Raw genomic sequence first — 25,510 nt, 5'->3', positions numbered from 1 at the left:
CTTGAGCTGAAGAGTAGAAGGACAGCACCCAGGCCCAGAGTTCAGGCCCCATGACAGACCCCCCCCCCCAAAGAAAAGGTGATGTACAGAGGAATTACAATTACATGGGTAGGGTAATGAGTACATTTCCTTTCGTACAGGGTCTTCTGTTCCCTTACTCTCTCCCAGTCCCTCCCTCCCATCTCCACCCACTAGATGTGACTGCTGGACACTGTCTATATATAGGACTCTCAGGTTTTTTGCCATAGTGATAAAAACCAGACCAATACAATATTGCTGATGTTCACATTCTAAAAGGATGAAAAGGACCACCAAGGCATTTAATATTTGGAAATCCATGTATGTAAATTTTCCATGTAGTTCATGGTAGTCATGTTTCTGGCTTTTTCTTTTTGCTATTGTTGTTTTTTCAGATGTGGGGCTTGAACTCGGGGCCTGGGTATTGTCCCTTAGCTCTTCAGCTCAAGGCTAGTGCTCTACCACTTGAGCCACAGCACCACGTCCAGTTTTCTGGTGGTTAATGGAGATAAGAATCTCACGGGGCTGGGAAGGTGGCTCAGTGGTAGAGTGCTTGCTTCGCATGCATGAGGCCCTGGGTTCCACTTCTCCACCACATACCCAGAAAACGCTGGAAGTGGGCACTGTGGCTCAAGTGGTAGAGCACTTGCCATGAGCTTAAGAGCTCAGGGACAGCACCCAGGCTCAGAGTTCAAGCTCTACAACTGACCAAAAAAAAAAAATGTCTCACAGATTTTCCTGCTCAGGTTTGAACCATGATCCTCAGATCTTAGCCTCCTGAGTAGCTAGGATTACAGGTGTGAGCCATTGATGCCCAGCTTCATGTTTTTTGTTTGTTTGTTTGTTTGTTGTTGTTGTTGTTTGTCAGTTGTGAGGCTTGAATTCTGGGCCTAGGGTGCTATTCCTAAGCTCTTTTGCTCAAGGCTAGCACTCTGCAACTTTGAGCCACAGTACCACTTCTGGTTTTCTGATAGTTATTTGGAGATAAGAATCTCACATACTTTTCTGCCAGGGCTGGCTTTGAACCACAGCCCTCAGAGCTCAGCCTCCTCAGCAGCTAGGATTACAGGCATGAGCCACTGGCACGTGGCTCATGTTTTGTTTTTATTTTTTATTTTTTTTTGTTGGTTGTGGGGCTTGAGCTCAGGGCCTGGGGACTGTCCCTGAGCTCTTTTGCTCAAGGCTAGTCTACCACTTTGAACCACCAGTGTTTTTTCTTTTTCTTGGTTTTATTGCTCTGCTGAGGACTGAACCCAGAGTCTTGCCTGCCTGGCAAACATTTTACTTCTGAGCCTCCTTTCCAGAACCTCATTTTTGTTTTCAGTACCAGGGTTTGAACTCTGCCTCCTGTGCTCACTCAGCTTGCTTGCTCAGCTGCTATTCTTCCACTTTAACCACAATTGTTGAGCCACAGCTTTTCACTAGTTCCTTTGGAGTTTGAATCTTACAGACTTTTTCTGCCCAGGCTGGCTTAGATCCTCAAATCTCAGCCTCCTGAGGAGCTAGAATTATAGGCAGAAGCCATAAGGAACCTGGCTCCCCTTATGTTTTTATATATTGCTTTACTTCAACTTCTACACCTAGAAAAGCAAATCCTTCAGGGAGGAACTTTCTCTTTTTTATCCTCAGCAACAACAAAATCTTGTTGAAAGAGACAGAGAAATTCCTATGGTAACTCAGCAGGTATATTCATCCAAAGCTTTAAAATGCTTATTATGGAAAAGTTGGACCTACATATCTGGCCATTTCTAAAGTCATGGATTTCCTGGGTGGAAAGATGAAAAGTCAGGAAAGATGTCAGTTCACTTTGTGTTTTCTCTTTGCTAGTAAGAAAAGCAAAATACAGTAGACCATAGGGAAGACACTGTTAAAAGAATTACACAGCAACCGGAGAGAAGACAGATTCCTGCCTTCCACCGCCAGCATAATGTAGGCAATGATGAGCTGGGTGTGAGCCCAGGTAAGGGCTCTGTAGAGCAGCCTTAGGGGCCAACATCTGATAAAACCATTGGCAAAGGTGTGGATCAAGTAGTCAGCTTCCACCATTACAGCCCAGCAAAGAAAACCAAACACTTGTCCTGGATGGAGCCCATGCCACCAGGCAGAGAAGGCAAAGGTCTGGAGCAACCGGCAGCCCCTGCTGCGCTGGAAGATGAGTCGTCTGAGCCACTGAGCTGTGCTTCGGTTCCACTTTCTTGTGAACAGGGCTATTCTGTGGGTGGTCTCCAGGGTCCAAATGTCTGCATCCGGGATGTATTCCTCCTCTCCAAACTCAACCCCAAAGCCCGCAGCATGGAGCAAAGAGTCATCCCGTAGCCAGTGGGAATAGTAGGTGAGTTTGAAAAGCCCAGCGGTGGTCCACATGGTGTAGACACATTCCACATGCTGGCAATCTTCCAAGCTGGGGCCTGCACTCACCAGCAGACTCAGGGCTTCTCTAAGGCACTCCAGTCCAAGAATCTGCAGGCCCCTCCAACCCAGAGCCCAGAAATCATGCCTGTGATCTGAAGGGCTGCCAGACCTCTGAACACTAGCCTGAAATCTCTGGAAAGAACACAGGGAGCCTCCCAAGAGAGCAGGGAAAAAGAGCAAGTAACTGAAATAGGGCAGAGACTTACACACATAGTCAGACCAAGAGCTCCTGTTCCTGGCGAGTCCTGACGCGGCCTCCACCTTCCCATCACAAATGTCCATGCACAGGGATGTGACCCTCTGGGTCAACAGCATGAGGCAAGAAAGAGTGATGCAGAACCTGAAAGAGTTTTGAAAATGTGAAAACCTTCTCTCTTTCTCCCTCTCCCTTTCTGTCTCCCTCCTGCCACACATGGTAAAAACCCAGCCCAAATCATGCTGCACAAAGATTCATTCAGAACCATGCACTCTTCCAGAATCAAAAGATGAATAGTGCTAGACACCAGTGGCTCACACCTGTAATCCCAGCTACTCTGGAGGCTAAGATCTGAGGATCAAAGTTTGAACCAGTCCAGGAAGAACAGTCTGTAAAATTGTTACCTCCAGTTAACCACCAAAAAGCTGAAAGTGAAGCTGTGGCTCAAGTGGTAGAGTGCAAGCCTTGAGGGAAAAAGCCAAGGGACAATGATCAGGACCTGAATTCAAGCCCCATAATAGCACGCGCATGCGCACGCATACACACATGATTGGGGAAGTTAAGCATTAGAGAGTAAAAGAATGATAAAGAAATTGTAGGGAAATAGTGATTATAGTATTTCTAAGAATGGTCTATGAACAGTAGGATTAGAGCCAGGTGTATGGTGCATACCTAAGATCCCAATACTTGAAAGGCCAAGGCCAGACAGTCATGAGTTCAAGGTCAGTCTGGGCTACACAGTGAGAACTTTCACAAAACAAAAAATAAATTGAAAAACCAAAAAGAAGGGTGGACTAGAGAGATTAGGATCAGAGACCTGGAAGCAATATGACACCAAAGGAAAAAAAGACTCCGTTATCTCTTAGAAGAACAGAAAGGCACAGTACCTATGTGTCTCTGATCATATAAAATAATATTTATTGGAATATTTCCAGGAAATGGGGGGCTAGGAAGGTGGCTCAGTGGTAGAGCACTTGCCTTGCATGCTCAAGGCCCTGGGTTCGATTCCTCAGCACCATATAAGCAAAAAAGAAAAAAGCCGGAAGTGGCGCTGTGGCTCAAGTGGTAGAGCGCTAGCCTTGAGCTGAAGAGCTGAGGGACAGCGCCCAGGCCCAGAGTTCAGGCCCCACGACCAGACTCAAAAAAAAAAAAAAATATTTCCAGGAAATGGAAGCAAGAGGTTTTTTCCTTTGTTGCTGTTTTTTGTTTTCTTTTGTCTTCTTTGTTCATTTATCTGTCTTTGGGAGGGAAGGGAAGCACAGAAATGGACAAAGGGTGAGCAAATGTAGCAGTGTTACTTACTAGATACCATGTTAAAAATGAACTATACAACTTGTAGGTGAGGATGGGAGGTAAAAACTGAGAGAGTGAGGGGCTGGGAAGGTGGCTCAGTGGTAGAGCATTTGCCTTGCATGTCTGAGGTCCTGGGTTCGATTCCTCAGCACCACATAAGCAAAAAAAAAAAAAGCCGGAAGTGGCATTGTGGCTCAAGTGGTAGAGTGCTAGCCTTGAGCTGAAGAGCTGAGAGACAGCACCCAGGCCCAGAGTTCAGGCCCCACGACCAGACCCCCCCCAAAAAAAAAAACTGAGAGAGTGAGAGAAGGGGTGACATTACCTCCCAAAACTGTACTCTTTACCTGACTTACTTACTTAGTCTGTACCTCTTTATAATAACAATAAACATAACTTTTTTTTACAAAGTAGTGAAGAGATTACAGAAAATTAACTTAAAATTTTTATAGTGAAATTCTAAATTTCATTTTTTTATTTAAGTGTAATGTGAAAATGCAAAAACAACAAGAAGGCAGCCTCACAGAGTTTCTTGAACAAAATCAAGGGAACTCAAATAGACTTCAAATAGCATTTTATGAAGCTTATAAAATTTGCTGGTTATTGGTTAGTTTTCATTTCTTGTGTGTGTGTGTGCGCGCACATGTGTATGTGTGTGTGTGTGCGTGTGTACACGCACGTGCATCTTGTGGGCTTGAACTCTGGGCCTGGGCACTGTCCCTCAGCTCTTCAGCTCAAGGCTAGTGCTCTACCATTTGAGCCACAGCACCATTTCCAGTTTTCTGGTGGTTAATTGGAGATAAAAGTCGCAAGGACTTTCCTACCCAAGCTGGCTTTGAACAACAATCCTCGGATCTCAGCCTCCTGAGTAGCTCACAGGTATGAGCCCCTGGTGCCTGGCTAGTTTTCATTTCTTTAATGATGTATGATATCATAGTTCTCTCATATTTCTGACTTCATATACTTTTGTCTTTCTTTTTTCTGCACTTGCTATTTAGTTGTTTATATCCACAGGTTTTCATTTGCAATATTCATTTTCTTCTTATGAATTTAAAACTACTTGTTAAGCCGGGCGCTGGTGGCTCACGCCTGTAATCCTAGCTACTCAGGAGGCTGAGATCTGAGGATCGCGGTTCAAAGCCAGCCCGGACAGGAGAGACCGTGAGACTCCTATCTCAAATAAACCACCAGAAAACCGGAAGTGGCGCTGTAGCTCAAGTGGTAGAGCGCTCGCCTTGAGCTGAAGAGCTGAAGGACAGCGCCCAGGCCCAGAGTTCAAGACCCACGACCGACAAAAAAAAAAACAAAACAAACTACTTGTTAATAGTAAGCATATTTTTTAAATTTAATTTTATTGTCAAGGTGATGTACAGAGTAAGGCTTAAATTTACATAAGTAAGATAGTGAGGATATTTCTTGTCAAACTTGTTGCCCCCTAATATAGTAAGTATATTAACTCCTATTTTGCTGTATATGTTACAATGATATGGTTTCAGTCTTCAATCTTAGGGATTTTTTTGTTGTGGTTGTTGTTTGTTTTTCTTATTCTTTTTAAATATGCACCAAGTGCTCACTACAAGGTGCTGTGCAACTTTGGAGTTTGCTAAGGAGTGTGTCAGGGTGTTGTGAATCATCAGCCACATGCAATTTGTTCTTCAGTTATCTAAATGCTAATGGCTCACACGTATAATCCTCAATACTTAGGAAGCCTAGATTTTAGGATTACAGTTCAAAGCTAGTCCAGGAAGAAAAATCTGAGACTCTTATCTCCAATTCACCAACAAAAAGCCAGAAGTAGAGGTGTGGCTCAAGTGGTAGAGCACCAGGCTTCAGCAGAAAAGCTAAGCAAGAGCCAAAGCCCTGAGTTCAAGTCCAAGTACTGGCCCCAAATAAATAAATAAATAAACAAACAAACAAATAAATAAACGTTATAAAATTTTTTCTAAATGCTCACTCATCCACCATCAAAGATCTATGGAGGAGAGCTAGGCACTGCTGGCTCAAGCCAATAATTCTATCTACTCAGGAGACTGAGATCTGAGGATCACACTTTAAAGCCAGCCAAGGCATTAAAGCCCATGAGACTCTGACCTACAATTAAGCACCTACAAATCTGGAAGTGGAGCTGTGGCTGCAGTGCTAGAATGCTATCCTTGAGCAAAAAAGCTCAGGGATGGTGCCCAGACTCTTAAGTTCAAGCCCCAGGACCCAACACACACGCATGTGCACACACACACATCACCTGTTCTATGGAGGAGACCCGGCTGGTGAAAACCATACCTTCTAGAATATGAATGCTGTCCAATGGAGCGAAAACAGCACCATCCCCAAGTGTGACCATGTGTGTCTAAAGACATAGATCCTCTCACTTGATTTATCCTAACTAAAAGCAGGATGGCTTTCAAATACCACCAGCCCATTAACTCACCTTGTGCTGTGGGCTGAGTTCATAAGCTAGTCCTAGCACCTAGTCACCTGTATTTGGAGACAGGGCCTTCAAAGAGGCCTAATCCAATATGATTGGTGTCTTGGTGAGAGGAGATTAGGACACGGACACAAAGGGAAGAGCATGTGAGGAGGCAGGGCGAGGACAGCCATCTCCTAATCTCCTAGCCAGAGAGAGAAACCAACCCTGCAGACACCTTCATCTTGAACTTCCAGACTCTAGAACTGTGAGGAAATCAAAGTTCTGTTGTCTAAACTGTCCAGTCTGAACTGGGTACCGGTGGCTCACACTTATAATCCTAGCTACTCAGGAAGCTGAGATCGGAGGATTGCAGTTCAAAGCCAGCCCAGACATGAAAGTCATGAGACTCTTACCTCCAATTAACCACTAGAAAACAAAATATGGAGCTGTGGCTCAAAGTGGTAGAGTGCTACCCTTGAGTAGAAGAGCTCAAGGACAGCACCTAGGCCCTGAGTTCAAGCCCCAAACTGACAAAATAAACTGTCCATTCTGTGAGCTTTACCTTGGACATTCTCTCAATGTCACACCCATTTTCCTTTCAGGCTTGGCTCAGCCTTCTTTCTAGGCAGCCAAATCCTGTTTAACTTGCCCATCCAGCCTCCAGCAGGTGCTGGCCTCACTACTCAAGTCCTGACTCACCACATTCCACGCAGTCCTTCCCATGTCCCACTCCCCCGCCACCTTGCCTTTCCCTCACAGAAGCAAGTCTGAGGGCTGGGAAGGTGGCTCAGTGGTAGAGTTCTTGCCTTGCAGGCATGAGGCCCTGGGTTTGATTCCACAGCACCAAATAAGCAGAAAAAGCCAGAAAAAGTGGTGCTGTGACTCAAGTGGTAGAGCACTAGCCTTGAGCTGAAGAGCTGAGGCCCAGAGTTCAGGCCCCATGACCAACAAAAAGAAGGAGGAGGAGGAGGAGGAGGAGGAGGAGGAGGAGGAGGAGGAGGAGGAGGAGGAGGAGGAGGAGGAGGAGGAATAAGTCTGAGGGTTTTTTTTTTCCTTTTTTTTTAAACAGTCTGATTATGTAACCCAGGCTAGAACCCATGATCCTCCTGCCTCAACCTCCTGAGTGTTGGGATTATAGAATGCTCACCATCACACTCTGTTTATACTGATTTTTAAGAAAATTAGTAGTGCCAGTTACTAAAGAAGCAGAGGTAGGTGGACAGAAGTCTAAGGCAAGCCCAGGGCAAAATGGAGAGACATTATCTGAAAGACAGACTAAAAGCAAAGGCTTAGAGTTGTGGTTCAATGCCTAATATCAGCAAAGAATAAAGACTCGATAGCAATCATATCAGCCAATTGTATTGTTCAAGAAAAATATTTTCCGTTGTGTATATAAAAGTAATCTTCACAAATGCCTCACTAGCCAATCGAGTGTTATCTCTTTAAGGAATAAATTCATAATGTTATCTATCTTACCCATGACATTAACTGTAAATGCCATTGCACATATATCATGAAAGAAAGAAAGAAAGAAAGAAAGAAAGAAAGAAAGAAAGAAAGAAAGAAAGAAAGAAAGACGGACGGAAGGAAGGAAGAAAGAAAGAAAGAAAGAAAGAAAGAAAGAAAGAAAGAAAGAAAGAAAGAAAGAAAGAAAGAAAGAAAGGAAGGAAGGAAGGAAGGAAGGAAATATTATTCTAGGTTTACTAATGATGGCCAATCAAGAGAACTGCTGTCAGGCTATCATCAGAGAAGACTGCCTGGAGCCATCACAGCTTCTGTTGAAGAATGACACCGACCCAACCAGATCAAGGGAAGAAACCAGAACATAAAGCCTCAGGAACACAAAGATACTTATTTCTCCTAATCTTGGTCATCTCACTGACTCATGAAAACACGTGTCCAGGCTGTAATTAGCTATGGGGTTTTTTTGTTTTTTGTTTTTTTTCTAGATTGGGTGGGGGAGGAGGGACAGCTGAGTCTGAATGAAAATAAAACTCTTACACAGCAACAGCCCCCATGAGAAGGCAGCAAGGCTCACAGCGATTTATGCCCGCTGGCCGTGTACCTCAACCTCCAAGCTGAGGTCAGCCTGAAGTAAGCACACTGGGTCTAAGCCAAAGGCCTTAATAATAGAGGACATTCTTTAGTTTACAAATGTGTTTTGAGTTGGTAAATTCCAGAAAAGTCTTACTCTCCTTAGATGATTGGTTCTTGATTTTCCTTGATTGTGTCCACGTTTAATTTGTTTTGGCTTATATTTTGTTTGGGTGTGGTTTTTTTGGGGGGGGGGGGCGTCCAGTCGTGGGGCCTGAACTCTGGGCCTGGACACTGTCCCTCAGCTCTTCAGCTCAAGGCTAGTGGTCTACCACTTGAGCCACAGTGCCACTTCCGGCTTTTTTCTTTTTTTTTGCTTATGTGGTGCTAGGAATCAAACCCAGGGCCTCAGGCATGCAAGGCAAGCGCTCTACCACTGAGCCAACTTCCTAGCCCATGTTTTGGCTTATATTTAACATCTTTGTTAGATCTGAGTGTTCACTGGTTATTTACTTTGATTGCATTCACATCAGATTTGCTTTCTACTTTGTAATTCCATGCAGCTTGTGTGGTTTTTGTGCTATATAAACTGTGTGTTAGTTGTATTCAGGGCAGTAGGGCTTTGTGACAGGAGTCCCCCTGCTGTCTGCTAATACTACAATTAAGACTCCAAATTCTTCCTTTTAAGTGGTGGCTTCTCTGTTCTTGTGACGATCTACCATACAACAAGCCAACTATGCCACCATATCCAGGGCAGGCCTTCCTGGGGGCTATAGACTTCACCCTCTCCTGGGCACAATGACAATCACAACCAAATGCATATACTGTGCCAGGTAGTGGCTATGTGTAGTCACAGAATTAAATTTACATTCACTATCCTTAATGCTCATAACAGTCCTTCAAGATAACTATTGCTCTTTTTGTCTGTCTGTCTGTCTGTCTGTCTGTGTATGTACATTTTTTTTCTAGCAGAAGACATTAAACCAAGTATAGTGACATACCTGTCATCTCAGCTACTGAAAAGGCTGAAGTAGGAGAATCTTAGTTCAAAACCAAATCAGGTAAAAACTAGAGATGCTACTTTCAAAACAAAGTTAAAGCAAAAGGGCTGGGGGAGTTCAATCCCCCAGGACTGCCAAAAAATAAGGAAGGCAGGAAAGAAAAGAAAGAAAGAAAGAAAGAAAGAAAGAAAGAAAGAAAGAAAGAAAGAAAGAAAGAAAGAAAGAAAGAAAGAAAGAAAGAGAAAGAAAGAGAGAGAGAGAAAGAGAGAGAGAGAGAAAGAGAGAGAGAAAGGATAGAGAAGAAGGTTGAAGGTGAGTGAAGCTAAGTAACTTTCCTAAGAGTAACTTTCTCAGATGGGAAAAGATGAAGATTCAAATTCAGTACCCATGTTCTCTTCACCTCTACCACAGGGTACCACCCCTAGTCTACTCAGGACAACCAAGCAGGCAAGAAGCCTTACCTCGGGGTGGGAAGGTAGCTCAGTGGTAGAGCACTTGCCTTGCATGCATGAGGCCCTGGGTTCGATTCCTCAGCACCACATAAGCAGAAAAAAAAAGCCGGAAGTGGCGCTGTGGCTCAAGTGGTAGAGTGCTAGCCTTGAGCTGAAGAGCTGAGGGACAGAGTGCAGGCCCAGAGTTCAGGCCCCACAACTGAACCAAAAAAAAAAAAAAAAAAAATTAAAAAAAAAAAAAAAGAAGCCTTACCTCACAGAGGGAGGCTCCTGCAGATAGTACTCGGTGTAATGTAGACCCAGGTGACACAGCGTCTGCCAGCTCATCTGGAAGAAGAAAGTCCACCGGTGGACGTCCTGTGGGCCAAGTGAAGAGAGCAGAACCATGGCACAGAGAGCAGAAGTAAAGACAAGAAGAGCATAGGGACCCATGGCAGCCACGGCCAAGGCCCCTCCTCCAGCCAGCAGAAAGAGGTACCTGAAAGAAAAGGGACAACTCAGAATAGTGAGCCTCAGAACAGTGAGGCAAATGCAGCAGTTCAGAAAGCATCTCAGGAAGCCACTCAAGGTAGATCCTACATAACACCTAAAGAGACCACATGGTCAAGGGGCACCAGTGGCTCACACCTATTACCCGAGCTACTCAGGAGGCTGAGATGTGAGGATCATTGTTTGAAACTAGCACAGTCAGGCAAACCTTAAAGACTCTTTTCACCAATTATCCAGCAAAAAGCTGGAAGTGGAGATGTGGCTCAAGTAGCAGAGTGCCAGTCTTGAGTGGAAAAGTCCAACAAGTGTGCAAGACCCTGAGTTCAAGCGCCAACACTGGCATTATTAATAATTAATTATTATTGTTATTAATTATTATTATTAAAGAGACCATACTGTTAGCACACCAGAGCCCTCTCTTGATCTTCTGAAGGAAAAAGTGAGAGTATGTTTGTAAACTACAATCTTAGAAGAGAAATCTCAACTCATCCCTTAGTGCCCTGGAAGCCTTTCTATTGGTTGTCCAGCATCTTTGTTGAAAACACGTGCTTCAGATGAGGAAGAACTCAGTGGTCCATTGCTACTGAGGGCACTACACCCTATTTGCCCAGGACAACCGAGTGGTGATCTAGCCAGACTCTCACCCAATGTAGGCCACCGCTGTCCCTATCAGCCCTGGGGAACTTGAACTCAGGAACTTGTGCTTACTAGGCAGATGCTCTACCACTGGAACCACCCCACCAGCCCCTTTTGTCTTGTTTTTTTTTTTTTTTTTTTTTTGAGATAGGGTTTCCCTTTATGGTTGGGGGCCTGCACTGTGATCCTCCTATTTGTGCTTCTCCCATAGCTGGAATGACAGGCATATGCTGCCATGCCCAGCAACAGTTTGGTGGAATGAAATCTAGAAAATAGATTTTTTTATTTTTATATTTTGCTTGGGCTAGGCTTGAACCAGGATCTTCCAATCTCTCCCTTCCAAGTAACTAAGGTTACAGGCATGAGCTAATATAGCCATGCAGAAAATATTTATAACTGCCCCCTTACTCTACTACTGTTCTCTAGATCTTAGGAGTTCCCATTTGGTTTGTTTTTATTGTTTATTAATATTCTTGTGAAAAATCTCCATAGTCACTGCAGATTGAGTGGCTTCAGAATCTTTACTCCTTGTCAGCACCAGCATTTGTCTTTTTCCACCCCCATGACTACCTCCATTTTGTTTGCCATTTCCTTAAAGTCTTTTTTTCTTCATATACACTGTATCTTGCAAGTCTACACTTGAGTTCATTTTTGTTTGTATGATTTAATCTAAAGGAATTGAAAACTATGACATTGCTCATCACCAAAATAAGCTCTGAATATAAACCCAAAGGGAATACCCAGTGCCGGGCACCAGTGGCTCACACCTGTAATTCTAGCTACTCAGGAGGCTGAGATCTGAGGATCGTGGTTCAAAGCCAGCCCAGGCAGGAAAGTCTGTGAGACTCTTCAATAATCCATCAGAAAACTGGAAGTGGATCTGTGGCTCAAGTGGTAAAGTGCTTACCTTGAACTGAGCACAGGGACAGCGCCCAGGCCCAGAGTTCAAGCCCCATGACCAACCAAAAAAAAAAAAAGCATGGGGTGGAGGGGGGAGAGGGAGATATCCGGTGTGGTTTGTACATTTTGGCCAATTTTCCCCAACTTTTTTTTGCATTTTTATTATTATAAAAAGGTGATATACAGAGGGGTTACAGTAATATAAGTCAGATAAAGAATACATTTCTTTGTGGACATTACTCCTTGCCTTGCTTTCTCCTAGTTTTTCCCTTTTGCCCCACCCACACGTTGCATAGTTCATTTTCAACGTAGTATCTAGTATGTAGCACTGTTGCATTTGTTCACCCTTTGTCCCACCATTTCTGGGCTTCCTCTTACCCTCCCAAAGAGATAGATAAACAAACTGAAGGAGAACAAAAGGAGAAGAAAGCAAAACAGCAACAAAGGGGAAAAAAAACCTCTTGTTCCCATATCCTGGAGTTCATTTCAAAAACATCACTTTATATGATCAGATGTACATAGCTATTGCACCTTTGTGATGCTCTCTTAAGAATATCCTCCTTTGGTCTCGCTCTGTGTGAATGCCTAGAGACCTGTATAATTTATCATGTCCCGGGGTATTTTTTTTTCTCCTCAGTATTAATGCCTTCCTGGGTAATGGGCATCAACACTCATTGCCACTGAAGCCTCTACTGGTCAGGAGTCCCTGGTCTCCATGGTTACAGTTCTTCCAATATTGGGAAGCACCTACATGGAAGAAGTGGTGGTTGGCCCACTGCCGCCCTCACCAGCCATGGCCAGGAGGATCTGCACAGGCCTGGAAGACTTTACATGGATTTAGTTCTTCTTTCTGCATTACATGCAGGGTTTTCAAAAATTAGAACAAGTAAATAAAGCTGAATGAAGGGGTCAAAAAACATCAAATGGGTCTGGTCAGGGTCAGTAAGGGGAAGGAAAGAAGCCTATATTTTCTCTACGAACTCCAAAACAGTGAATATATCCCAGGGAGGGTATCATAGCTCTGCACAGGGAAGGGCATTGCATTCATTGGTAAGAATAACTTTCTCAGGGACACCAATAGGTGCCCAAGTGGAGATACTGTATGTCATTAAAGACTTGAGCTACTTCTGTGCTTTTCATTGAACCTCCACCCAGGAGGTCTCCACTGTACCCCAAAAGCTGTGATCACTATGGAAAAAGGAGGGGGACACCTATTCTTTGTATAACAGAAGTAACCAGAAACAGCCTTCCCACTCAGAGGCAACTACCCAAGGGGAATTACAAACATTGAAATGTCTATACCAGTATATAGTGAAGGATGGGTAATTTACTGTGTGCTTTTAATAATATTTATTTCCTTCTAGGCTTTGTACAAAGTATCCTTTACAAGAAATACTTTTACTTAAGCTTTAAAATAACCCTATTAGCCAAGTGCCAGTGGTTTATGTCTGTAATCCTAGCTAGTCAGGAGGCTGAAATCTGGGATCACAATTCAAAGACAGCCTGGGTAGAAAAAGTCAAAAGACTCAGTCTCCAATTAACCTGCAAAATGCTGTACAGGAGGTATGGCTTAAGTGTAGAGCACCAGCCATGAGTAAAAAAAGCAGAGCAAGAGTTCACCACCGTGGGTTCAAGCCCCAAGCACTGGAACACACAAAGGATAATGCCATTATTATTTCTATCTTACAGAGAGAGGTTATTCACAGGCACAAGCTCTCTCAATGAGTAAGGAACTTAGGACACAGCAGACCAACCTGAGGACAACTCAATTCCCCAATTAATTCTTATTAACTGCTTGTTTTGTTTTATTGCTTTGTGATTCTTTCTCTTTATAGCTGTTCTCTTTGTAACTGTTCTTCCCTCCTCCATCTGCTGGAAACAAAGCTAAGGAGCATCAAGAGTAAACATGAAATAACATGGCATCGTTTAATGAAACTTAGATTTTAGTTAAGAAAATCCAGTAGAGTTGGGGTGTAACAGTGGTAGACCACTTACTCAGTATGGAAGGCCCTGGGATCAAATCACCAGTGCCACAGACACACACACACACACACACAGATACACACAGACACAGACACAGACACACACACACACACACACACACACACACACAGAGGGAGGGAGAAACTCATGTGTAAAAGTCCTCATTTTCAAAGTAAAGGAATCCATCAAGAGATCTTCTAATTTGGGGAGGGGAAGGGAAATAACAAAATGCTGAAATAAGGATACAGGTTGACCCATTGTAGCAATAAGATGTACAAGACACTATGTTAAAAATGAACTTTACAACTTGGAAGGGAGAGGTAGGAGTTGGGGAGGTGGGGAGGTAAGGTATGGTAGGGGAAAAACAGGAGGTAACAATGCTGGATAAGAAATATACTCATTACCTTACTCGTGTAACTAATCCGCTGTACAGTATTTTTACAATAAAAAACATATGCAAAATAAAAAATAAAATTAAAAGATAACTCTAGCAAAAGAGGGGTGGTCTTAGCTAGGCGCTGGTGGGTCATGCCTGTAATCCTAGCTACTCAGGAGGTTGAGATCTGAGGATCACGGTTCAAAGCCAGCCTGGGCAAGAAAGTTTGTGAGACTCTTATCTCCAATAAACTACTGAGAAAACCAGAAGTAGTGCTGTGGCTTAAGTGTAGAATGCTAGCCTTGAGCTGAAGAGCTGAGGGACAGTACCCAGGCCCAGAGTTCAAGTCTGATGACCAACAACAACAAAAATAGATGGCCTTTGAGGAATAGATTTTTTTAGTATTCAAAAAGACATCCATTAAACTTTTTAAAAATAGGAATTGTATTTAATAAAGAGGTTATTTGACATAAAATTTATTACACTCATAGTTATAAAATCTCTAGTGACAGTAACTAGTAGACAGTAACTTTAGAACCACACATTGGTATATAACTAATCTATCAAGGTATGCTTTGATTTACTTCTCCAAGAAATCACTCAAGGCATATTTTGAGAAAAAAAAATCACGCTTTTTTAGCTGGGTGCTATAATCCTAGCTACTTTTGAGGCTGAGATAGGGAGGATTGTAATCCAAGGCCAGCTCAGACAAAAAGTTCTGAAGAGAAAGCCAGGCACCCATGGCTGAAGTCTTAGTCCAAGGATATTCCTGCCATCTCAGGAGGCTAAGAACAGAGGACCAAAATTCAAAACCAGCCTAGGAAGGTCTGTGAGACTCTCAGTAGAGTTGTAGCTCAAATGGTATAGTGCTAGCCTTGAGTGAGATAGTTAAGAACGTGAGTTTAAGCCCTGTAACTGGTGCGCGCGCGTGCACACACACACACACACACACACGAAAATCTCTCAAGACTCCTTCTTTTTTTTTTTTTCCATTCCAAATTGTGATCATTTTATTTTATTTGAGAACATACTGTACAGAGGGGTTACAATTACATTGGCAGGATAATGCATACATTTCTTACCAAGCATTGCAGCCTCCTCCTTTGTTTACCCTTCACCTCCCTTCCCAGCCTCCCCCCTCCCCCCCACCCAATCATACCCCCCTCCCCCCCCACACCGACATTGTAAAGCTTGCTTTGACATGACATTTTGTAATTCTCCTTGTTATAACAGGTCCACCTGAATCCTTAAACGACTTGTTTGTCCCCATCTCCTCCACATGTTATACTGACATCAAATAAAGTGAAAGCGGGGGTTACACTGTGGGGGAGGGACATACAAAGCAACAAAGAAATAATCTTATAAATGCGTTAGAAACACATGCATGAAAGAAACGAAAACATTAAAATACATATTTAAGGGTTCGTTTTCCTAACATCACATTATCTGATCTTTTCCGATCAAGACTCCTTCTTAAATGATAAGTGAGTTGATAGCACATGCCTGTCTCTTCCTAGCTACAAAGAAAAGCCTTAATAGACAGATCAGAGTCCAAGCATGTGCCTGGGTAGGAAGCAAGATCCTGTATTTTAAAAAAAAAAAAAGGCACATCTGGGCACAATGGCGCATGCCTGTAAACCTAGCTACTCAGGAGGCTGAGATCTGAGGATTGAAGTTAGAAGCCAGTCTGGGCAGGAAGTCCATAAGACTTTTTTTTTTTTTGGTCAGTCATGGGGCTTGAACTCTGGGCCTGGGCATTTTCTCTGAGCTCTTCAGCTCAAGGCTAGCACCCTACCACTTGAGCCACAGTGCCACTTCCAGCTTTTTCTGTTTATGTGCTGCTGAGGAATCAAACCCAGGGCCTCATGCATGCGAGGCAAGCACTCTACCGCTGAGCCACCTTCCCAGTCCCCATAAGACTCTTACATCCAATTAACCACCAAAAAGTCAGAAGTGGAGCTGTGGCTCAAGTGGTAGAATGTTAGATGAGGAAAAAAAAAAAACAGAAAAAGAAAAAAAGCCCAGGGCCAATATCCTGGCCCTGAGTTCAACACCAGGACCGGCACCAAAAACAAGCAAGCAAACAAACAAAAAACAGCCACACAAAAAAAGAATGGAGCATAACTTTTCAGTAAACTAACTGCCTAGCAAGTTTAAGGCCCTGAGTTCAATCCACTACTGCCAAGAAAATTACATTTTATTACAAGTGTAACATTTGAATGTTGATTTATATAAAATGTAATTTTATTGCAAATAACTGCTCAAGAATATCTGAGATTTGGGGTTCGACAGAGAACTTCGGTACCATCCCAATATTCATCTCTCCCCAGTTTTTTTTTTACCCATTTCCCGTTTAATGTGTACACTTGGACTCAATGTAGACACAATGTCAGTTGGTCTATTTTACATAAACATTACCTAACAACCAATAATCAGTTGTAGGAATAGTAAGCTAAAACCAAGTATAACTAATATATGATCATCACACACAGGCAGTCTGCTCTGTGCTTTCCACCCTATTAAAGTATTACCAAGTTCAAGAGCAAGTCCAGCCTACCTGGCCTGAATGGAAAATGAGTCCTTGTTGCAGAGATAATGAAACAGCAATGCAAAAGGAAAGGCAGCTCCTTGATAAAATGATACAGGATATGCGGTGAACAGTGGAAGCCAATCCATTATGAGCTGTGATGAAAACAAAAAACAAAAACCCTCTCCCTCTGAGAGCCACTTTGCAGGAGAAATGGCAGCCAGGTTCTCCCTGGCCTTTTAATCTGGTTTAGGAAGCCCTGGCTGAGCAAGAGCTCTAGAGATAAGTAGCATAAGAGTTGGCTTTCTGATCATGGAAACTGCACTAGGGAAACCAATATATTTTGATGTGATACTACTTCAGAACACATACTGAAAACATTGCCTTCCAAAGTTGTGCTCTAGAGTTTACACAGCATAATATTTACCTTTCCAGTGTTCCTGTTGTCATATTTTCTTCACTAAGTGAATGAAAAATCTCACTTTCCAGGTGTGGGCAGGTAAGTCCTGGGCTAGAGAGGGAAATGAACACATGAGCAAGATTAAGGAGTGCAGGATCTCAAGGCAACAAAAGCCAAACAAGATTTCCCCTTCTTAAACTCAACTCTCATGCAAGAACTGGTGGCTCACACCTGTAATCCTAGCTACTCAAGAGGCTGAGATCTGAGGATTATGGTTTGAAGCCAGCCCAGGCAGGAAAGTCCATGAGACTTTTATTTCCACAAGATTCTTACTTCCAATTAAATCCCCAAAATGCTGAAAGTATAGCTGTGGCTTAAGTGATAGAGCACTCCCTTTGAGCTCAGGGATAGCACCTAGGCCCTGAGTTCAAGCCCCCCCCCCAAAAAAAAAAGAAAAAAAGAAAGAAAAGAAAATCCCATAACTACCACTTCTTTCTATAACTTCATTTCTCACATCAGGTACCCTGATATGACTGTGCACTTTACAGGCACACTGGGAGCTCTATGAGGGGGGATTTTGTTATGCTGGGGCTGTGTCCTCAGCACAGAGGACAGCCCTCAACACACACTTTGTACTCAATAAAATAACTATGTGTCCAATTTGAAAAGATTTTGATAAAGCACAAGGGTGGAAAGGACACATTTAAAAGGAAATTCTTTGGAGGATAGACAAATAATATGAAGATGACTACTTAGAGGCAAAATGAGAGGCCATCTCTTGACTAGGAGAGATCCATCTCCTGACCCTGGGCTCAGCTAGTTTTCATCACTGAAGACCCCAGTAAGAGCAAGTAACCTTAAATAAAGGATGAGGAGATAGAGCCAAATAGAAAGAGAACTTTGAGGCAAGGATTGCCTCTTAGTGACTCCCAGAGCTGCACAGATGAGAAGACTCATGATGGACTGGAGAGCTTGGAGCCAATTAGTTTACTCTCTGAAACCAAGCTCCTTCCTCTCAGACATAATAGAATAATGAATTAGAGGGCTGGGAAGGTGGCTCAGTGGTAGAGTGCTTGCCTTGCATGCATGAGGCCCTGGGTTCCGTTTCTCAGCACCACATAAGCAGAAAAAGCTGGGAGTAATGCTGTGGCTCAAGTGGTAGAGCACTAGCCTTGAGCTGAAGAGCTGAGGGAAAATGCACAGGCTCAAAGTTCAAGCCCCACAACAACAACAACAAAAATAAATTAGACAAAATAATGCCTGCTCAATAGAATTATTAGAAAAATTAGATGAACCATGGAAAAGCACAAAGTATAAACTTGGCTTACTGAATGCATTTGAAGGGAAATCAATTGTATAATAAAACATATGAGCATGTATCACCCAAACCAGCCTGTGGTTGTACTGGGAAGCAGTGGAAATTTTACAAGTTGGAGCTTAAACCATGAGCTGGTGGCTCATTCCTGTAATCCTAAACTACTCAAGTGGCTGAGATCTGAGGATCATGGGATTGTGTCTCAAAGCCAGCCCAGGGTAGGAACATCCATGAAACTTATCTCTAATTAACTGAAAAAAAGCCAGAAACAGAGCACTAGCCTGAAGCAAAATATCTCAGGGACAGCCCTCAGGCCCTGAGTTCAAGGCTTAGTACAGGTGTGTGTGTGTGTGTGTGCGCGCAGATGTGCAAACACACACACACACACACACACACACACACACACACACACACAGCTGGGGCCTAGCAGAAGAAAGTTATCAGGGGCATGTCCTTGAAGGGAACATTGGGACCCCAGTCTCTGTCTCTCTCTTTCTTTGCTTCCTTGCTATCAGGAGATAAACAGCCTTCTTAACCACATGTTACTAACATTCTGTTTGGCTCTCCCGTTGGCTCTGTTTCTCTGGTTGCAGGCCATGTATGTAATGTCTGGGACATACGAGCAGAAGATGCTGGGGACAGGGCAGAAAAAGTGGATTGGGGAAAAGGCAGCAAGTGGAAGTAGTTGTGTGTGGGAGAGCAGGTTGGCTTTTTGGAGAAAGTTGTGATTGAGCATGGAGGAAGACCAAGACCAGGAGGAGTGAGATGCTGGGGGTGGGGGTCAGGGTAGACAGGCTGGCTCTAGTCTACATAGACACAGTCTGTGCAAAGTATTTCAGGCTTTAAGAGGAAATACAAGGAAATGAACTGTATTTGATTTTTAGAGGATGTTTGGGCTACAAGAACATTATTTTGGGGTTGGATAGATCAGAGGGTGGAAAGATCTCCAGGGTAGAAAGAGCTGACTTAGAAGCTTAGAAGATTAGAGATAGTGGAGTAACTACCACAAAGTGGAAGAATAAGACCTCAAAGGATGGAGGAACAGAAACCTTGAGTGTATTACATATGCTGAATTGAGGGGTGCCAAGAAGTCAGGAATCTGGCTTGAGCAATGGGGTGAAGGATAGATTCTTTTACTGAGATGTAGATCAAGGAACAAAAGGTTGGAGGGAGAGCAAGAGTGTTAATTAAAAGCTCCTGTTTTGGAGGTTTTAGGTTAGATAAGTCTTGGAGATATCAAGTAGTCAATTGAATATCAGGTCTGAGCCTCTGCAGAGGAAAGAGCTAGAGATATAATTTGAGAAGACCTGCAGGTAGAGAACAGCACTTGATCTGTAGGAAGGTTGAGATTTCCCAGAATCAGAAAAGAGCCAGGGCCTGGTAGGAGGAACCCTAGCAACTAAAGCAAAGCTAGGTGACTGAAATAACAAGATAAGAGGAATGAAATATCCCAGCTCCCTGGAGCCGGTGAGACTCAAACCCATGATCAGTGAAAGGAGTCACCAGAGCTCAGTCAATCTGGCTGGAAGCTTTTTATTTAACCACATGGCATCAGTCCCAGCTTGAACAGCTGGAGAACAGCCCTGTTGGCTGTTCACAGGGGATTTTTTATAGGAAGGGGTTTCATGTAGGTGATGTTTACCAAAGCAAGCAAGAGCATAGGCAAAAAATAATCTTGACTTGGTCAGCATGACCAATACTATTAATGCCATTGACACTATTGATACTTGATTACAAAAAGTCAAAACATATTGGATGACAGACATCAAAATACAACGTTGGGTGGGATGGTCTATTTTACAGGAATGAGTTTTATTATAAGCTCCTGATTAATACAGCAACTCAGTGCAGCTGGTGATAAGCCTCAAGGTGGTCAGGAGCCTTCTGCAAAGCTGCCAGCTTGGTAAACTTGAGAGATATTCTTTTGCTTTTTAGCAAGGATGTAAAGGAGCTAAGGCTGACAGCTGCTAGTCAATGTTAGCCTGGAGTTTTTCTATACCAAGAGGTTTTGTCCTTTATCAATAATTTAGTTCTGTATTCAGACTTTACATGTTACAGGAAATACCTGTGATCAGGGTGCTCTCTCTCTCTCTCTCTCTCTCTCTCTCTCTCTCTCTCTCTCTCTCTCTCTCTCTCTCTCTCTCTCTCTACATATATATATATATATATATATGTAATTTGGGGGGGCAGGGTTGGTCGTGGGGCCTGAGCTCTGGGCCTGGGTGCTGGGCGCTGTCCCTCAGCTCTTCAGCTCAAGGCTAGCGCTCTACCACTTGAGCCACAGCACCACTTCTGGCTTTTTCTGCTTATGTGGTGCTGAGGAATCGAACCCAGGGCCTCGTGCATGCGAGGCAAGCGCTCTACCACTGAGCCCCCTTCCCAGGCCGTGGTCAGGACTATTAAAGTAAGGTAGGGGGTGAAGTCATAACAGTGTGCTCTGGATTGAAATAAACGGCTGTTTTACCTTTTTTTTTTTTTTTTAACGTTTTTGAGTCCAGTCTGGCTTTAAATTCACCCATGTAACCCAGGGTGGCCGGAACTAAATATCTCTGCGTCCCAGCGTTGAGATTACAGGCATGAGACACCACGCTTGGCAAAAAGCGGTTTTAAAGCAGCTCTGCCCAGGGACGGGTCTAACCTCCGCGGGTGGCCGCGCAGGCGTCCTGGCAGCGCCTGCCGCGCAACCCAAGTACCCGCCCAGCAGGAGGAACTGGGGTCCCCGCCCCGGCCCCGCCCAGTCAGGCGATGGCCACGCCCACAAAGCGCAAGGCACGCCGTGGCTCCTCCCCTTCTCCTCCACATCGCCAGTCTCTCCAATCGCGTGTAGAGATCATCGCTCTACTCGAACGGTGGTGTCGATCACTGCTCCAATCGGAGACCAGGACTTTATGATGGCGGAGAAGACCCAAAAGAGGTGGGTCTCCGTCCTAACCTGAGGCTCTTCTCTCCGCAGGGGTGGGGCTGCTTCTGGTTGCACACCTTGGGGACCGCACTCGTGTTTCTTCCCCGGGCATCTGGATGGATGGGACCGAAAGACGAGACCCTGCGTCCTCGGAGGGACGGGACGACGCCGCGGGGAAAGGGGCGGCTGCCCGGGGCGCGGCGTCGGGCCCGAAACGTTCTGGTTCTTCCTGCTCGCCGTACCCGGGCCCAGTGCGCCTGCGCACGCCCAGGGCTTGGTGGTCTGCAGGCACTCGGCACAGGGCCGGCGCCATCCGGGTCCCGGCTGGGTGCGGGGCGGAGCTGTCAAGGGGTTTCGCTGGTTACAGTGGTTCCCGCGTGGACCGGCGCCTGGTGCCCCGGGCCGGGGACCCAAGATTTTTGTGTTGTTTGTTTTCCTCGTTCTTTGATCACCCCCCCCCCCCCGCTTCTAATCCTGAACCCCTGGACTCCAGGATGCTGTCTGCCCGGTCCTGAGCACAGCTGAAAAGGATCCCCGCCCCGGTGATGTTTGGGTCAGGGCTGCTCCCGGGCCTCCCGGGCCGCGGCAGGCACGGCCAGCCCAATAAAACGCCTTGTCACCTTGGCCCGTGTCTCGGTGTCTCCGTGCACTTTGTCGACCCCGAGGTCATTACACCCGATGGGAGAAACGTCTTAGGTGAGAAATACAGACCGAAACCCATTTCCTAAAGAAGAGGCGTGCAGCACCCCTGCCGCTTCTTGTCAAAACAACCCTGTTTCTAGCGCCATCCAGAACAATTGGGAGTTTTCTGTGTACGTGTATCATCTGTAATCTCAAACCCCTGAGAGGCAGATCTGCTACAGATTATACCGCACCTACAGAGGAAGATACTGACCCGTTCTTTTGCGAGGTTTGAGTTTTCGTCTTCTCTTAGCTGCCTGCTCCTAACTGCCCCACACCCCCACATTTTAGTTGCACTGGTGGTGAAATGAATTCCTTTTTGTTGTTTTGTAGGTCGTGGGTCTTGAACTTGGCCTGGGTGCTGTCCCTCAGCTCTTCAGCTCAGGGCTAGCACTCTCCCACTTGGCCACAGCACCACTTCCAGTTTTCTGGTGGTTAATTGGAGATGAGAGGCTCATGATTTTTTTTTTATTCTGTGTAGGCTGGCTTTGAACTGCAAAACTCAGATCTCAGCCTTCAGACCTAGTAGGATTACTGGTGGGAACCACTGGCATCTGGATTATTTATTTATTTATTATTACTTTTTTTTTTTCTTGGTAGTGGGGCCTGAACTCTGGGCCTGGGCGCTGTCCCTCAGCTCTTCAGCTCAAGGCTAGCACTCTACCTCTTGAGCCACAGCACCACTTCCGGCTTTCTGAGTGGTTTATTGGAGATGAGAGTCTCAGGCACGTTTCTGCTCAGGCTGGCTTGGAACCGTGATCCTCACATCTCAGCCTCCTGAGTAGCTAGGATTACAGGCGTGAGCCACCATCGCCTGGCTGAATTATTTCTTGACTCTTAGCTCTCTCCCTAAGTAGTTTCTGGGGCCATCCTGCCCTCACTTGCCTTGGCTAAACTGTTAGCTAATGCTCTCACCCCAGTAAGAGAGTTGAGGACTGGAAGCATAGTCTTATAAATCCATGCAACTACTTCTTTATTATTTTTCTGAGAATATTTGCTTTTTTTGATCTGTCATTTTATGGAGTATCTATGCAGATAATTATTAAGGAGTTAGCAGTTTTATACCTGGGCTCCTCTAAAGCACACACCCATACACATACACACACACACACACACACAAACACACACACACCTCTGCCCTCCAGTATAGTTATATCTGAACTTTTTGGTTAACAAGTCCTTTCTACTTTCATTTCATGACATGTATGTCTGTGTCTGTGTACTGTTTTGTACTGAACCTAAAAACATGCCTTATGACTATAATTTGTTTTGTGTAAGACCATTTCCTTAGTTTTCTGTGTACTGATATTTTCCACATCTTCCAACAGATGTGTCAGATAGCTAGTCTTATGTTTAACTAGAGAGAGAGGCCTATTTATAGATAGGTATATACATATACATACACATACGTTTTTCTAAATTCTCACTGCATAATTGTTCCTATTTGTTTCCTCCACTTGGAGAACTCCACTCTGAAGTTTTTTTGTTTTTTGTTTTAATTCTCCATCCTCTTTTTCACTTTATTCAGCTTTCATTTCTTTCCTTTATTTTGGGGGGGAGGGTGTCTGGTCGTGGGCCTGAACTCTGGGCCTGGGCATGGTCCCTCAGCTCTTCAGCTCAAGGCTAGCACTCTACCACTTGAGCCACAGCGCCACTTCCGGCTTTTTTCCTTTTTGCTTATGTGGTGCTGGGGAATCAAACTCAGGGCCTCATGAATGCAAGGCAAGCGCTCTACCACTGAGCCACCTTCCCATACCCACAGTTTTCATGTCTAAGAAGTCTTAGAACTCTTTTCTCCTCATTTTCAGACTAATGCCCTTGGTAATGGATGCAAAAGAATCTCATTGTCTGAATTATAAGATGTGTATTGGTTTCTGTGGTATTGGGGATGGAGCCCAGAACCTCTCATGCGCAAGTTTCACTGAGTTACACCATGTCTTTTTTAAATTTTTTTTTGCCAGTCCTGGGCCCTGAACTCAGGGTCTGGGCACCGTCCCTGGGTTCTTCAGCTCAAGGCTAGCCCTCTACCACTTGAGCCACAGCTCCACTTCCGGCTTTTTCTGCTTATGTGGTGCTAAGGAATTGAACCCAGGGCCTCATGCATGCAAGGCAAGCACTGTACCACTGAGCCACCTTCCCAGCCCCATCATGTCTTTTTAAAAATTTTGTCTACTGGGGCTGGGAAGGTGGCTCAGTGGTAGAGTGCTTGCCTTGCATGCATGAGGCCCTGGGTTTGATTCCTCAGCACCACATAAGCAAACAGAAAAAAGCCTGAAGTGGCACTGTGGCTCAAGTGGTAGAGCGCTAGCCTTGAGCTGAAGAGCTGAGGGACAGCACCCAGGCCCAGAGATCAGGCCCCACGACCGGACCCCCCAAAAAAATAATAAAAAATTGTCTACTACCAGAATTGTCTGTGTTTCCTCAGACTTTTTTCTAACATATTTATGTTATTTAGGCTTTAGGTGGGTTTTGGTGCCTGTCCTGTGGCTTGAATTGAGGGCCTAGACACTGTCCCTCAGCTTCTTTTGTTCATGGCTAGCATTTTACCACTTGAGCCACAGTGTCATTTTTGGCTTTTTCTGAATAGTTTTTTGTTTGTTTCATTTTATTTGTTTTTTATGGCGCCAGTTCTGGGGCTTAAACGAGGGCCTGGGCTCTGTCCCTGAACTTCTTTTTGCTCAAGGTTAGCACTGTACCACTTGAGCCACAGCGCCACTTCTGGCCTTTTCTGTTTATGTGGTACTGAGAAATCAAACCCAGGGCTTCATGCATGCTAACTTTACCACTAAGCCACATTCCCAGCCCATTCTGAGTAATTGGAGATAAGAGTCTCACAGACTTTCCTTCCTGGGCTAGCTTCAAACTGAAATCCTCAGATCTCAGCTTCCTGAGTAAGCTAGGATTATAGGCATGAACCACTGGCTGCCTGACTGGGCTTTTCTTTTGAATTGGAACTATTACTCAAAGATTTGAAGAATAGGGCTGGGAAGTTGGCTCAGTGGTAGAGTGCTTGCCTTACATGCCTGAGGCCCTGGGTTTGATTCCTCAGCACCACATAAGCAAAAAAGTAAAAAGCCAGAAGTGGCACTGTGACTCAAGTGGTAGAGCGCTAGCCTTGAGCTGAAGAGCTGAGGGACAGCGCCCAGGCCCAGAATTCAGGACCCAGGACCGGACCCCCCCCAAAAAAAAAAAGATTTGAAGAATAAAAGCTTGGGGGTGTGCTTCCTGAGTGTGTTGATCTTCCTGGGTGCCAGGTCAAGGTTGGCTCATGAGGTCTGGGAATGTGGCTTAGTGGTAAAGTGTTTGCCTAGCATGCATCAAGCCCTGGGTTCAATTCCTCAGTACTACATACCAGAAAAAGCCAGAAGTGGCGCTGTGGCTCAAGTGGTAGAGCACTAGCCTTAAGCAAAAAGAAGCTCAGGGAGAGTGCCCAGACCCTGAGTTCAAGTCCCAGGACTGGCCAAAAAAAAAAAAAAAAAAAAGGTTGGCTC

At 44.6% G+C, this 25,510-nt stretch overlaps 2 protein-coding genes across 4 annotated transcripts in view; one reads left to right on the top strand and one right to left on the bottom strand.

Annotated features, from left to right (window-relative positions):
- Positions 1–734: 734 nt before the first annotated feature.
- On the bottom strand, positions 735–21,613 carry Mboat4 (membrane bound O-acyltransferase domain containing 4). Of its 2 annotated transcripts, none has more exons than XM_070016245.1 (4): positions 21,369–21,613; positions 17,149–17,232; positions 10,064–10,288; positions 735–2,770 (listed from the first exon to the last, which is right to left on the bottom strand). In XM_070016245.1, exons 2-4 carry the CDS (start codon positions 17,169–17,171, stop codon positions 1,816–1,818), a joined length of 1,203 nt encoding a protein of 400 aa, XP_069872346.1. In that variant the 5' UTR covers positions 17,172–17,232; positions 21,369–21,613; the 3' UTR covers positions 735–1,815. The 2 variants fall into 2 exon arrangements, with proteins under 2 accessions (XP_069872346.1, XP_069872345.1); XM_070016244.1 differs by lacking the exon at positions 21,369–21,613 and adding an exon at positions 16,752–16,876 and having other exon boundaries at positions 17,149–17,221.
- Dctn6 (dynactin subunit 6) overlaps positions 21,243–25,510 on the top strand; it is a 46,565-nt gene continuing 42,297 nt past the window's right edge. For both annotated transcript variants that reach the window (XM_070016254.1, XM_070016253.1), the window contains exon 1: positions 21,243–21,350. In XM_070016254.1, coding sequence (XP_069872355.1) covers positions 21,325–21,350 — 26 coding nt within the window. In that variant the 5' untranslated portion in view covers positions 21,243–21,324. The remainder of the gene's footprint in view (positions 21,351–25,510) is intronic.

This window comes from Dipodomys merriami, unplaced genomic scaffold, assembly GCF_024711535.1.
Source record: "Dipodomys merriami isolate MVZ:Mamm:240054 unplaced genomic scaffold, mDipMer1.0.p SCAF_12, whole genome shotgun sequence".
Lineage (NCBI taxonomy): Eukaryota > Metazoa > Chordata > Mammalia > Rodentia > Heteromyidae > Dipodomys > Dipodomys merriami.
The sequence above is the reverse complement of the archived record's forward strand: the minus strand, read 5'-3'. Positions and strand labels throughout refer to the sequence as shown.